Genomic DNA, 16,448 nt, shown 5'->3' on the forward strand with positions numbered 1-16,448 from the left:
TTTTATGAAGTTTGAAAGAATTCATGGATTTTGAGGTTTAATTCGATGTTTATGATGTTACTTTGGCGATTTGATCGCACGAATAAGTCCGTAGGATGTTTTTGAGGTTGTGTGTATATTTGGTTTGGAGCCCCAAGGGCTCGGGTGAGTTTTGGATAGGCCACGGGGTGCATTTTTGAACTTAAAATTTGCTGGTATGAACAGACCTGCAGGCGCTCGCAAATGCGAGCCCGCAATTGCGAAGGCTGCCTCGCAAATGCGAACCGCCCAGGTCTGCCCTTTTCCTCGCAAATGCGAGATTTATGTTCGCAAATGCGAAACCTCCCATATTGGTCAGACCTCGCAAATGCACGCCGCAACAATATTATATATGGATCGGGTTGCACGCCGCAACAATATTATATATGGATCGGGTTGCACGCCGCAACAATATTATATATTGATCGAGTTACACGCCGCAACAATATGAAATGGGAGCGGGTGGTACGCCTACCACGAGATATAATAAAATGGGAGCGGGTGGTACGCCTACCACGAGATGTAATGAAATGGGAGCGGGTGGTACGCCTACCATGAGATACAATAAAATGGGAGCGGGTGGTACGCCTACCACGAGATGTAATGAAATGGGAGCGGGTGGTACGCCTACCACGAGGTATAATGAAATGGGAGCAGGTGGCACGCCTGCCACGAGATACAGGAAATGGAATCGGGTTGCACGCCTGCAGCAAGATGTGAAAAGAACGTAAAATCTGCCTTTGTTTTTCTTATGCTTGTTAGTGGTTGGATTTTGATTCCTTTATAGTTCTCTTGATATTCGGTTGTTACTTGTTATTCCCCGAAGCACGTTTCCCCCTCCCATCTTTACTTGTTTATTCCTGCTTTACTTTCTGCTGTATATTATATAACTGCACAGGTTTATTTGGTGGTCTGGTCCTAGCCTCGTCACTACTTCGCCAAGGTTAGGCTAGGCACTTACCAGCACAAGGGGTTGGTTGTGCTGATACTACACTCTGTGCTCTTTTTCACAGATCCAGGTCCAGGACAGCAGTAGTGGCTTGGGAGCCAGCCTTCAGTCCACCGAGACTCCGAGGTAGCCTTGCACGCGTCCGCAGGCCCGGCGTCTCCTCTATCTTATATTTTATTTTGTTATCTCATGTTTTCGAGGCAAACAATGTTATATTTCTTTCAAACAATTGTATTTAGTACTCTTAGTAGTCCGTGGATGATGTGACACCAGTTCTTGGGTAGAGGCACATGTTGTATTCTGCATTATTCAGCTTATTTAATTTAAGTCTTCCGCTTTAATTTCATATTCCGCTGTCATTTAAATATTTAACGCTTGTTGTTATGATTGATAAAAGGATTTAAAATAAAGTAGGTAGGAGTTTATGATTTGTGGCTTGCCTAGCTTCTACGAGTAGGCGCCATCACGACCCCCGAGGGTGGGGAAATCCAGGTCGTGACAATTATTTCTGATGCAATATTTGTCTAGTAGTGCTTTGTCGTAACCATGTAGTTTGGTATTAAACTCTTCATGCATTCTGTTACTGAAACTATCCCAAGAGTATACACAGAACTATGATTTCTTTAGCATTCTCCCACTACGACGAAGTACTACTAATATTACCTTCATTACCTTACGCATTGAAATACTAGTGACTTCTTACTATAGTGTTCACTGTTCAAACATCACTCCCACTCGATAATGTATACGGGCAAAATCATATGCCCCCGATCTATAGGCTCGAGATTCTGTCCTAGACCGAGTCCGGGCGAGGTCAAGTTCGAAAGCGGTGGATCAAATTCAAGCTCGAAGGCAGAGTGAAATGCCTAGAGATAGGAGTTCGAGAAATACCGAGGCCAAGTGTGCTCGACCCCGAAATAGTACCGTTATGGGCTTATAACAGAACGATCTAGATTCCTGCCACGTCCCCAAGATCATGGCGCAAATCCCGGAATAAGATTGTACGATTCCGTACTAGGCAGTTAGACAGCTGTAACAAGAATATTCCCTACTGTAAATAGAAATATTCCTTATTTAGGTTATCTCCTATTATAAAAGGGGACCCCAATCATTTGTAACATCATCTTATCACTGAGAAAAGAATGTACTCTCTACCTTTTTCGCCTGCTTTTCATCAACATTGTCCTTTAGCTCTATTGTTCTTACTTTAATTTTATTATTTAATTGTTCTTATAATACCAAGCCTACCTTGAGGTCCCTAGGCTCAAGATCACTGCTGATGAGTAACATTAGTTTGATTCAATTCTCTCTTTTGTTTCTACTTCATACTTCTTGATTATTAATTGGTATTGAATTAAATCACGTATCTTCAAAACCACAATTCAAATTTAATTGTTACTCGTATTTTCGAGGTAAATAGTTTGGCGCCCACCGTAGTGCTAAAGATAATAGTGATTATTACTGATTCTTATTACACACATTATTTTTATACTTTTTGTTGTCAAGAATTTTTGATTTTCAGGCTGAAACATGTCTAGCTCACAAAACGCACATGTTCATGACAACGAAGGTCTTGGTGAGAGCAATAATGCAGGGGTCGGTCTGCCACCGGTAAACCCTGGGAAAGTGCCAAACGTGGAAACAGTTGATATTGGTTCTCATATTGCTATAAACACCAACCTAGGCACAGACCCCAAAGGGAGTGTACGCAGGGATGCTCGACCGGGGGACCAAAGAACACCAGGAGCAGGAGATGAGGGAGTTAGCCTCCAAGTGATATTTGAGATGTTGCAGGCTCAGCAAATCGCCATCGCTCAACTTCAAAGTCAAAATAAGACCCCGAGCGTAGCTGAGCATGAAATAATCGACGTGCTGAACCAACGCCGGAAGGGCCCAATGGAAACGACTCGGGGACTGACCCCACCATTATGAAAATGCTCGAAGATCTCACTAAGAGGATCGAGTCCGGAGAAAAGAAAATTGAGGATAACAATAAGAAGGTGGAGACTTATAACTCCAGTGTAGACCAGATACCGGGGCACCTCTAGTTTTGAAAGGTCTAGATGCCAAAAAGTTCATACAAAAACCATTCCCTCAGAGCGTAGCCCCGATGCCTATTCCTAAAAAATTCCGCATGCCCGACATACCCAAATATAATGGGACAACCGACCCTAACGAACATATTACTTCATACACTTGTGGGATCAAAGGAAATGACTTGAATGATGATGAAATCGAGTCAGTGTTGTTGAAAAAGTTTGGGGAAACACTCTCAAAAGGAGCTATGATTTGGTATCACAGCTTAGCTCCTAACTCTATTGATTCATTTGCTATGTTAGCAGACGCCTTCGTTAAAGCCCACGCCGGGGCCATAAAGGTGGCCACGAGAAAATCTGATGTCTTCAAAATAAAACAAAGGAACGACGAGATGTTAAGGGAGTTCGTGTCCAGGTTTCAGATGGAAAGAATGGAACTGCCATCGGTCTCCGACGACTGGGCAGTACAAGCCTTTATGCAGGGTTTGAACAAGCGAAGCTCGATTGCTTCTAGACAACTAAAATAGAACTTGATCGAGTATCCAGCTGTGACGTGGTCAGATGAGCACAACCGTTACCAGTCAAAAATTAGGGTTGAGGACGATCAGTTAGGAGCCCCCTCGGGTTCAGTTCATACTAACAGGTTTGTGGCCAAGCCCCCAAGGGATACGAACAGGGAATCGAGATCGAACAGGGAAAGGTATCAACCGTATGTCGATCAAAGGAACCATGGTTCAGGTCGAAACGTTCCTCGGAATGATCGAGAAACAATCGGGGTCAAAGTTCTCGGGGACTCGTAAGTAAAAATGGATTCGATAAGCATACCGATCCCGCAGAGGCGCCTGGGTTATCGGAGTACAACTTTAGCGTAGATGCATCAAGGATTGTGTCAGCTATTTGAAAAATCAAAGGCACCAAGTGGCCCAAGCCTATAAAAACCAATCCTTCTCAAAGAAACCCGAACTACATGTGCAAATACCACGGTACACATGGCCATAGGATAGAATATTGCCGGCAGCTAAGGGAAGAGGTGGCTTGGCTGTTCAACGAGGGCCACCTTCGAGAATTTCTAAGTGATCGGGCCAAGAATCACTTGAGGGAGAGAGATGCAAGGAAAAATGAGCAAGAAGAACCACATCATGTAATCCACATGATCATTCGCAGAGTCGATGTCCCTCAACGACCTATATTCAAGCGTACCAAAGTATCAATCACAAGAGAAAAGTAGACTCGGAGCTATGTGCCCGAGGACGTCCGATCATTCTGTAACGAGGAAGTGGAAGACATATCTTAGCCTCACAACGATGCCCTGGTATTCTCTATCCTTTTAAATAAAATTCAAGTTAAACGTGTTTTAGTGGATCCAGGTAGCTCAGCGAACATAATCAGATCGAGGGTTGTGGAACAACTCGGCCAGCAAGATTAGATTGTACCTGCATCCTGGGTGCTGAATGGCTTTAACATGGCAAGCGAAACAACAAAAGGAGAGATTATCTTTCCAGTAAACGTAGCCGGGACCATACAAGACACCAGGTTCTATGTCATTGAAGGTGATATGAGGTATAACGCACTCCTCTGGAGACCATGGATACACAACATGAGGGCAGTGCCTTCGACTCTTCACCAGATGATGAAATTCCCACCAGAGGAAGGAGTGAAAACAGTACACGGAGAATAGCATGCTGCCAAACAGATGTTTGCAATCGAAGAACTGGTGCCGATACCAAAATCCTTGGCCTCAGAGAAATCGAGCTCCAAAGGTATGCAGGCGGCTAAATAGCAACCACAGTTCCCAGCCTCGACGGAATCTGAACAATAGGTAATAGAAGGCGAAGAAGAGGACTTCCTTACTCCTCGAACCTTCGTCATTCCCGAAGAGTCCGGTGCTACCAAGTCAACTGCCTGAGAGAAAGGTACACCTGGGAATGAGATTAACCCCCGAACTCAGGAAAAAACTCATTCAGTTTCTTATTAATAATATGGATTGCTTTGCTTGGTCCAATTTAGATATAACAAGGATTCCACCAGAAACCACCACGCATCGGCCGAGCACCGATCCCAGGTTCAAGTCGGTGAAGCAAAAGAGGAGGCCTCAGTCCGAGGAGCTGCATACCAACGCCCAATTAACAAGATGTTCGAAGAACAAATAGGTAAAACAATGAAAGCCTATATCGATGATATGATTGGTTAAGTCCCTACGCGCAGAGAATCATTTTAATTCATTTGTAGGAAACATTCAAAGTTTTGAGGCAATGCAACACGAAGCTTAACCCAGAGAAATGTGCCTTCGGAGTTGGCTCGGGTAAGTTTCTCGGCCTCATGGTGTCAAATCGGGGTATCGAAATCGTCCCCGGTAGGATCAAGGCTATCGAAGATACCACAATAATGGATAGTGGGAAGGACCGTATCGACTCCTCGGAGTTGTTGGTAAAGGATCTTACAAACTCGGAACAAGGGAAGGTGAAGTTACAAATTGGAACATATCATTACTGGAACGATAATACTGCTAAGGTATGACTTTATCCTTTGTCCATTTGAGTTTAAAACTAACTTATTACATCTTTTCGATCGAAGCTCTCGAAGGCGCGCGATCTCGAAGACACTCTTTTTACACGAAAGCCTTAGGTTTTAAAGCATACGTTGCACTCTTTTTCCCTTATCTCGGATTTTGTCCCAAATGGGTTTTATCGGAAAGGTTTTTAACGAGGCAACAATCATGTGCTACTCTAAGGAGAACCCAACAGTATCTAAGGCTTCTTTTCAATCAACCTCGAATACTGGGGGGCATCACCCTCGGAGATTATATTTTCAAGGAAAATACTTCACGCCTATGAGGGCCTCGATAGGAAAACTTTGTAATGGGCCAAACGGTCAGATGAACCGTGTCAATATAGAATAGTCGAGCCCCGACGGCAAAACATGTACGCATGTATCAAATTACTTGAAGAAGCATTCTGTTTATATCAAAAACACTTTGCGTCTCAAAGAAGTCTACTATTATACGAGCTCTACACTTATAATCCTACGGGAAACGGCTCAAGAGCCAAAGCATAAAAACACCCCCAAATACTCGGGGACTGCCATTGACAGCCAATACACCCGAGTCACCAAAAACTCGGACTCATAAGACCTCAAAGAGGCATCCCCACGAAACAAAGGCCAAGGCCAATATACTCGGGGACTAACTTTTTGAACGAGTTCGTAAAGTTATCGGGTAACAATTCCAAGCCACATTCCCGAAGGCTACAGCCGTATTAAAGACTACGATCATGTAAAAAAGCTATGGCCTAAATAATGCGGCTCGGAGACGTCCGACTTCTGCTATAAATCAAAGGCCTTCAAACACTTTGTAAAAACCGGTTAAATCAGGCTACCCTCGGCAAAAGTAAAATATAATGGGCTTCGATGAATTCAACCCTCGAACAATTTAATGGGCTTCGATAAATTCAGCCCTCAAATAATTTAAACGCTTCGATAACGTCAGCCCTCAATACAACCTCAAGAGGTATTCGATTATCAGTACACAAATAATGTCCGATACGTCGAACCTTCGAAAAACTCAACGGTACAAAAAGCACATTCTAAGGCATAATTGAATTTTCACTTAGTCTTTTAGCCGAAATGAGGAAAAAATTATATAGCCATTCTAGAGGCCGAATTGCCCAACTTAAAGAGCCTAAGGGCCAATCTAAAGAGCCTATGGGCCGATATATAAGAGCCCAAAGGCCAACTTCGAAAGGCTTAAGGGCCAAAAACTTATAGTTCGAGACTCCGTTCTCACTTTACCCGGACTCATGAGTCACGATATCCCGAGCTCACATCGGATCGATTTAAACTTAGGATTATTATATCTATAAGATCTAAGGGTTAACTATGTCTCGAGCCCAAACCAATTCTCTGACCAATCATTCAAGTTATACAAACGAAGTATTCCATAAATAAAGACAATATGAAATCCAACACAAGTCAAAGATGAGATGAAAAGTTCCCCTTATATTTCCAAAAGATGATTACAAAAGATATTTACACAGGGGACACTTGTAAAAAAAATGAGGAAACCTAAAACTACTTCGGGGTCATATCTTCAGGAGCCGCATCTTCGAGAGCCACACCCTCGGGGACTTCATCTTCGTCTCCTCCACTCTCGGAGCCACTGGCTGAATCATCCTCATCAGAAAGCAGAGCAGCAGCCTCCTCTTCCAAGGTCTTCGCCTTTTCAATATCGGCTGAAAGATCGAAGCCGCGAGCGTGCACCTCCTCGAGGGTTTCCCTCCGAGATTGTCTCCTAGCATAGTCGAGTGCACATGATAACTTAACTTCGGTTGCAGTGGAGATCTCCTTGGCCCGGGCATTAGCTGCTTCGGCGTCAGCTCGATATGAGGACATAATTTCCTCAACATCAGATTTGGCCTTAGCCAGCTCAGCAGCAAATTTAACCTTGAGCTTCTCGATTTCACGGCCTCGAGCCAGGCCCTCCTCCTTCACGCTTCGTAACTGACGTTCGAGTGAAGACAGCTGCTCTCGGAGGGTTTCTTTCTCAGAAGCAAGATTGTCCATGCTTTGCCTCCGGCCTAGGGTTTCAGCCTCCTCCATCTTGAGCTCCTCTCGAAGCTGCTTCGCCAGCTCACCCTTTCGTTGAAACTACAAAATAAAGTTGTTAGGAAACCGAACAAGTTGGTCCATGACAAAACTTCAGAGGGAATATTACCTTTACGATAAGCTCGGTTCGTTGTTGACAAGCCTTTGCCAATTCGGCTCGAAGATCGTTGATTTCCTCCTCTTTCTTGACATAGAGGGTTTTAAGACTATCCATCTCTTCCGAGATCTTCTTAAGCTCAACCTCACATCGAGCAAGATCAGCTCGAGACTTGGAAAATGCCCTTTTGTGGAGCACCACAGCCTTCATGAAAAAGGGGAAAAGTTATACTCAGAACGGCAAAAGCAAAGCACGGGCATAATTCTAAAGTACAGAAAACTCACTTGTTTGAAGAGTCGACGAGCCTCATCAAAGATGAAAGAAGAATCCGGGTCGGGGCCATCTTCGATCCCTGCGAGGCATTCTCAAAAGATGTCATGCCCTTCGTTGTTCGCCCCCACTTCAGAAGATTTCATATTTTGAGCATCTCAGATCTGCCCCTCGGAGAACTCGGGACCAAGCAATAAGTCATCCATATTGATTACCCTAAGTGATCCACTCAGGGTATTCTCTTTTATTTGAAGGGGTTCGAGATCGGTCCCCTCAGCCTCGCCCCCCACATGACCTCCTAGGCGAGGTGACTTTTCACTGCTAGATGGCTCGGGGACTATGTTTGAACTCCCCTTGGATATTTCTTCGACTTTGGAATGAACCACATCGACCATCGTCGGCTCGACGGACTTCGAAGCACCTGTGTTTCCTCTTTTACGAGCTACCAAAAGGTAGTCATCATCATATTCTTCCTCCTGATCTCAAAGGCGTTGGGCCGTTTCCGGAGATAAGGCCACCGTATCGGCCTTGGACTTTCGAGCCGCGCTTTTCTTGGGCTTCAAGGGATTTGCAAGTGACTCCCTTTTTCTTTTCTTTTCTTTAGAACGTTTTGGGACCTCTTCTTCACCAGCCGGGGCCGGCCGTATAGAAACGGCGTCTCCCAGACCTGCACAAAACCGAAGTAAGTATTCCACTAAAGAAGTACAAGTAAACAAACAAGAGAACTCACCGTGATTTTTGGCCTCCCATCGGCCTTCGGCTAAATTCCGCCAGCAATGCTCCGAATAAGAGGAAGTGAAAGCCAGTTTTCAGACCCAGCCTTCAAGGTCCGGGACCCCACCAGGAAACCAAGCAGTAGCTGAGCCATCGAAAAGGGGTTAGACCTAGGAAAAGATAAAACTGAGAAAAGGAAGAGAAAGCGGGGTATAAACCTACTATGTACTTACGTTTCATATTCCACTCCTCGGGGAACGGCATCCACTCAGCAGGAATCAGGTCGGAGGTCATGACTCGGACAAACCGGCTCATCCACCCTCGGTCTTTGTCCTCATCGATACTGGAGAAGAGAGATTTCAAGGATCGACATTGCATTTTTATCTAGCCACCACGATAAAGTCAAGGACTGTATAGTCTAGTCAGATGGTCGAGGGTGAAAGGCATCCCCTCGACCTAACTCGAAAAGAACCTGATCAAATTAACGATTCACTAGAATGAAGGGTAGATCTGGCCAAGCGTCACTCGGTATCGTCGGTAAAAGTCGAGAATAATTGGATCTATGGGACCTTGAGCTAGAATTGCAAGGCCCACCGTGAATGGGCAGGTATACACGCTTAAGTACCCCTCTTTGTATGTGGTGATAACCTCCTCGGGGGAAGGGATCACTACTTCTTTGTTCTCCCACTTGCAGTCCTCCTTAACTTGCGCGAGCTCGTCCTTGGTTATCAAACTAACATATCGAGACATGGGTTCGCAACAGCCTGGTGTCATTACGAGTTTCTCGATCTTGAAATCAAATGTTATTTCGCATGGGGGAGGAATGCACTCCTCAATACGAGGGGACACTACCAGTTTACTCTTGGTCGGTCGAGAAGATGAAGAAGACTTTTCTTTTGGGGAACCGACTTAGAGGTCTTAGCCATTATAATGCGGAAATTCAAGAAAATGGACAATGTTGATAATGAAGTAAGGGCTAATGGAAGAGAAGAGAGAATTTGGAGAAATTGAAAGAGCTAATGAGGCTTTGAGAACAGTATGAGAATAAAGTTTGCAAGATTGTGAAGTCTATCTATTTATAGAGGTCATTAAAGCGTTCTGAGGAAGCCAAAAAGCCGAACGTCAGTCGCCTCCAATCAATGACTTTGGGAACCGCACAAAAAGCGACCTTTCAGTCATTTCAACCGCTGACGTCACGAGATTGGCAGCAGGATCGAGGCGTCAAAGATCAATTCGTCTCTTATCAATCTATTTATAGTTCAAGCAGAGTGCTCACTCGACTACTAAGCCCAAGGGCTACCCGAGTTTGAGAAATTTCTCACTCGAGGACTACAAAAAAGCCTAAGGGCTAACTTTATTTCAAGTTCGAGCAAGTGCTCGCTCAACTACTAAGCCCAAGGGCTACCCGAGTTTGAAGAGAGTTCTCACTCGATGATTATCTACGAAGCCTAAGGGCTAACTTTATTTCAAATTCGAGACCTTGCTCTCACTTAACTCGGACTCAGGAATCCCGATGTTCCGAGTTCGCATCAAACCGATTAAAGTTCAGTTCGAGGATTAACAAGAACCTTAAGGGGTATTATATTGGTCGATTAAAAACCTAAGGGTTTATTATGTCTTGAGTCTGATATTGGACTAGTCATTAAAGTTATAAAATCAAATTTTTCACAAGTAAAGATAGAATGGAATTCAACACGAGCCAAAAGGGAGACAAATGGATCTTTTTATATTTCCAAGAGATGATTACAAAATATAACTACAACATCCACGAAGGGTACTTACACAGGAACAAAGAAGCCAAAAACAAAAGCCAAGAACCTAATCTACTTTTAAGGCCATGTCCTCGAGAGCGTCATCTTCGAGAGCCTCCTTCCCGGGGACCCCATTTTGATCTTTGGAAATGACTGTGTGCCCAAAAAGATTTAGGTCAGAAAGCCCTCGATGAATGTAACTATATTTCCAGCAGCGGGGATTGAGCATTCTGCTGAAATTTTGGGCCATTATCCGTTAAAAAAAAGAGCAGCAAAAGAAAAAGACCAGAAAGGAACATGAAGATGTAGCTTTGCCTTCTATCACAAGAAAAACCAAAAAGGTTGCAAGATGCACGAGAAACGATCCAAGAATGTTCATCCTTGGGACATTGTGCCGGTGTGGGATGCAAAAGTTAGTAGATGATAGTACCACCTCATTCCATGGAAAGCAAAAAAAAATGAAGTGCCACACCAGGTTGAAGTTAAGAGAGATGGGAAGCAGGGTGAAGTTCACATATTTCCTGATGCAGGAAGGATTCTGCACCCTCCTCTCGTTCTTTCGAATCGAAGCTTTGAAAAGGGGAGCCTTGGCGTAACTAGTAAAGTTGCTGCCCTGAAACCTTATGATCGCAAGTTCGAACCATGGAAACAGATGATTAGAGAAAGAAGTAAAGAAAAGAAAGAATCGGAGTGAATGATGATGAAGTGCGTACAGTTCTTTGTTCAAGAGAGTAGCTTCTATTTATAGAAAGGCAACGGTAGTTCGGCGACGCTAGTGGCCGACCAACACTAGCACGCATTTGATATTATGGGGAAGAGCGCCGACGTGACATTTCGGTCACTTCAAGCACCTACGTCACGGGCATGACATCATCATGAGAAGCTCGGGAAAATCGAGGTGCAAATCGTTTCTTATCATCTTATTTTAAGAAATGCGGGGACTATCTGTATACGGTCAAAATCATATGCCCCCGATCTATAGGCTCGAGATTCCGTCCTAGAACCGAGTCTGGGCGAGGTCAAGTTCGAAACCGGTGGATCAGATTCGAGCTCGAAGGCAGAGTGCAATGCCCGGAGATAGGAGTTCGAGAAATACCGAGACCAAGTGTGCTCGACCCCGAAATAGTACCCTTATGGGCTTATAACTGAATGAGCTAGATTCCTGCCACGTTCCCAAGATCATGGCGCAAATCCCGGAATAAGATTGTACGATTTCGTACTAGGAGGTTAGGCAGCTGTAACAAGAATATTCCCTATTGTAAATAAAAATATTCCTTATTTAGGGATCTCCTATTATAAAAAGGGGACCGTAATCATTTGTAACATCATCTTATCACTAAGAAAAGAATATACTCTCTACCTTTTTTCGCCTGCTTTTCATCAACATTGTCCTTTAGCTCTATTGTTCTTACTTTGCTTTTATTATTTAATTGTTCTTATAATACCAAGCCTACCTCGAGGTCCCTAGGCTCGAGGTCACTGCTGTTGAGTAACATTGGTTTGATTCACTTCTCTCTTTCGTTTCTACTTCATACTTCTTGATTATTAATTGGTATTGAATTAAATCACGTATCTTTAAAACCACAAATCAAATTTAATTGTTACTCATATTTTCGAGGTAAACAATGTCTATTAACGTTCTTCCAACTTAAATGCAATGGAACGTCAATTCCGACTTGTGGGTTTTGATGTTCTTGAACGTCAATTGCCTTATTTTCTTTAGGGAAATGAAATAAAACTCCATTCGTTTTCTTCGATATTAAATAAACATGCGCCTATCCATTCTTAGTTTCAACTTACATATCCGCTTTCCCTTTCAGCACATATGCGGGACAATCCTATATCTGGACATGCCACAGACTGAGCTTACGCCTAGCCCACAATTGTATAGATGTCACAGGTACTAACTTAGAAGGAACTGAATTCCGAATGTAATCTGCAGTTTCTTAGAAATATTCCCAAAACAAATAAGGCAAATCTGAATAACACTTCATTAATCTATCCATGTCCAGAAGAGACTTATTTCTTCTTTCTACCACACCACTCTATTGTGGAGTTTACGGTGTATTCAATTGAGATGTAATCCCTTATTCTGATAAGTAACAAAAGAACTATTTAGAGAGGTGCTCTCTACTACAATCAAATTGCAGTAACTTAATATATTTCCTTGGTGCTTCTCCGTTTTAAGTCTTAAAAAATATTGAATTACTTAATTCATTAAGACTTACAGTGCATCAAATAAATATATTAATATTTGAGTAATCATTTATGAACGTCAGAAAAATACTCAAAACTATCTCTTACGAGTATGTTCATTTAACCATACAAATCAGAAGGGATTCATTCTAGCTTATCACTAGCTTTATTTCCTTTTGAAGGGAAACATCCTTTAGTCAAATTTCCTTCCAAACAGGATCTACAAGTTGGTAGTGCCTCTACTTTCAATGAACCTTAAGGTCCATCCTTGACCAACTTGAAATCCTATCTAGATTAATATGACTTAGACAAAAGTGCACAGATAAGTTTTACTCAATTTTGAAGAACATATTCTCTTATGAGGTAGACTATTATTGTTCTATTCAGGAGATACATTAATATACAATAACAAGGTCATGCATTCATGCACCACAAGAGATAAAATGTTTATCAAGCTCAATAACTCAAGAGTTATTCGAAAAATAAAATAAATATCCATTTCTTATTTTGCCCAGAAACCGGAATTAAATTCCTTCTAACAAAAAGTACATGTATTGCATCCTTTAAATTAATGTCTTATCTCTAAAAGAAAATTATAACAAGTAATATGACAAATTAGATAAAGTCATTGTGGAGTTGAGATAAAAACATTAAATAGATCATAATAAGTCAAAACATTGAATACTAAAATTCAGACTGCATTCAATATTTATATACATACATGCATCTCGAATAATAAATTTCGATGGGAAAAGAATCATTCATGCAAAGTATATTATATAATGCAAGAATTATACAATCCAAAAATAAATAGAACCAACTCAGATGGAGAGTATACTATTATTTTCAGTCAATTGTATATAACCTTTTAGTACAAAAATTTTAAACACACTGCACATATATGTCATGCATCTTGAATAGCAATTTCGATGGGAAAAGAACTACTCATACAACATACATATGTAATGCCAGATTATTCACTCCAATAATTAAAACAGACCCAACTCAGATAGAGAGTATACTGTTAATTTGAGTCAAGTGAACATCATTTTTAATAGCTCTAGTTCCATTGATCCAACATGTATACTCAGATGGAGAGTAAGTACACGATATCAATTACTAGTATTTCACCAAGTGAGCTTACAATAAATTTATCCGATATGGAGGAAGACCTAAAGTCAACGCGTAAATTTATTACTCACTTGAAATTAATAGTGGAAGACCATAGAAATATATTCCTATCACCACTTTATCACAACCACGAACTTTTCTCTGAGGATTAAGTTCCATAATTAAAAAAATGCTCAAAACCCCATTTAAACTGTCTTAAAACGCTAAAATTAACGTTTTTCACCGGTGAGTATTATTCATTGGGCTGTTTCTGGTAAGCCTACCAAATTTCATATCAATCGAAGATCGTTAAAATCACAATCACCAAAAATTGTGACCAAATTTGAAAAATTATCATTTTATGCATTTTTTAAGAATTTAAAATATGACCTACATTCTTATGATATACCAATTCATGTCAAATTAGCATGTGTTATCATGTTCCAGATTAGACATAAATAAAATGATAGAAAGAATGACTTTTCGTATGTAAATCACATTTTAATCCGCCAAACCTCCAAAAAACTCATCTAAACGATCCCGAATCGTCAAAATACGATGTGATTCACTGCATAGCAATGAGCTCTTCTTAATTGATCGTTTCCGATGATCCTACCAAATTTCAGGTCATTCGGAGATCGTAAAATTTACGATCGCCAAAAATTTGACCAAATTCGAATAAATTATTTTTGGCGTATTTAGGATTAAATCCATGTGATTTGCATTCTTGCTGTATATCATATCAAGTTAAATCATCATGTTTCAGATTTAACACAAATATAGCCGATATATAAAGAATAATTCTTTTTTCATATTTATAACAAATTCAATTTAATAAACTGCTTGAAAACTCATCTAAACGACCTCAAAATGCCGAAAAACAACATAATTCACTGCATAGCAGTGAGTTTTTCTCACTAGATCGTTTTCGATGAACCTACCAAGTTTCAGGTCAATCGGAATCCGTCAAATTCATGACCACCAGCCTGTAACCAAACTCGGAGAATAACCGTTTTAAGCAGTTTCAAGAATTAAAAAAAATATGATATTGATTTCCATTCTCCTTATAATTATACTATGAGCTCAAGGAATATATTATGTTCTTCCTATTTCTAGGATACATAATATCTCATTTTGCAATAAATTATCCTTTTATTAAATACACAAGAACCTAAGATATTATATTTTCTCCCGTTCAGTGAAAACTTAATTCCTCTTCTCATGGGTGGAGTTGGTCTCACTAGTACCTAAAGATAAAACTCTTTTTCTAGTTAAGAACCTCCACCACTAATGTAGATTTATCAAGGATAATTTTCACATGGTACATTAAGTAGATTGTAATGATCCAAATAAATAGACCATTTTGTGGATCCTACTTATTAATCATTGTCATGACCCTAAACCCAGACCCGGTCGTGATGGCGCTCTCGTGAAGACAAGGCCAGCCGACACATTTCTAATTCGAAGTTAAACAACTAAACAACAATAAAACATACTAAAACATGATTTAATAATACTAAGTAGCAGATAATATCATAACATTGCGGAAGTACAACTCAAACAGAGCCCAAACCGGGGTGTCACTAGTCATGAGCATCTACTAAGGTCTAAATACGACTGAGAAAGTCTGAAATGTACCAAGTACAGACTAATAGAATAAGGAGGGAGAAAAGCAGTGCTGCGAGCGCCGTCAGCTACCTTGCTAAACTCCGATGACTCTGCCTCCGATCAACCAATACCCGCTCCCGGGTTCAGAAAATACCTGAATCTGCACACAAGGTGCAGAGAGTAAAGTGAGTACTCCGACTCATAATAACCATAAATAAAGACTGCGTGATAAGAAATCACGAAAAGTGCATCAGCANTTGCACATGTATACAACTGTTAAGAATTTTCAATGATTCCAAACAAATAATTCACCTTAGTGATAACCATTTATAATTATAAATTCTTAACACATGTACAAAGCTTTAAGAATTTTCAATGATCCCAAATAAATAAACCATTTTAGTGGTACCTATTTATTAATCATAAATTCTTAGTTTATCATACAATGTCATATACATATAAGGAGATAAACAACCCGTGAGAGTAAGATGCCGCTAAATAACCCTTCGTCTAATTAATTATTTTGATGCTCAACCAAGGTCAAAATTACTTTGTGAAAATAAACATGTTACTCGATTATAAGTCACGATAAACCACGACATAAAAAACCTTGATGACGAAGAAACCAAAAACCATGTTCAGAATTCTTTTGCCGAGCGACGGTTCATAAGTGACTTCGATTCTAAGAATATGATCCATTCTTTGGTTTAATATATTATAATCACAAAATAAGGCATATTGCCCTTAAGGAATACAATGGTTTCATACCTTACCTGGCAATTATGCCACTCAACCGCCGCTAAAAAAAACTTAACATGTTTTTTTTTTTTTCATTTAACAAAAAAAAAAAATCAAGCAAGGATCACGTGAGGACTGAGGGGTCTATTTATTTAGTATGAAATATTCAGACAGAAAGTTTATAGAAAATTAGGCTTTAGATATGTTCGGATATAACTTTTTTATTTTCTCGGAAATTTATGAGTATATTATAATTGGAAAAAGTTTGTTGAAAGTTGAAACATTAATTTGGAAAAAACAACNCCTCGTGGCGTACAATCTCAGGCCCTCGGCCTCATAATCAATATCAAGCCACCTCGTGG

At 40.9% G+C, this 16,448-nt stretch overlaps 1 protein-coding gene across 1 annotated transcript; it reads right to left on the reverse strand.

Annotated features, from left to right (window-relative positions):
* LOC109236133 (uncharacterized protein C9orf117 homolog) lies at positions 7,069 to 8,364 on the reverse strand. The gene is made up of 4 exons (XM_019402350.1): positions 8,185 to 8,364; positions 7,712 to 7,903; positions 7,321 to 7,644; positions 7,069 to 7,215 (listed from the first exon to the last, which is right to left on the reverse strand). The coding sequence occupies exons 1-4, from the start codon at positions 8,362 to 8,364 to the stop codon at positions 7,069 to 7,071; spliced, it is 843 nt and encodes a 280-aa protein (XP_019257895.1).

This window comes from Nicotiana attenuata, chromosome 12 (genome assembly GCF_001879085.1).
Source record: "Nicotiana attenuata strain UT chromosome 12, NIATTr2, whole genome shotgun sequence".
Taxonomy (NCBI): domain Eukaryota; kingdom Viridiplantae; phylum Streptophyta; class Magnoliopsida; order Solanales; family Solanaceae; genus Nicotiana; species Nicotiana attenuata.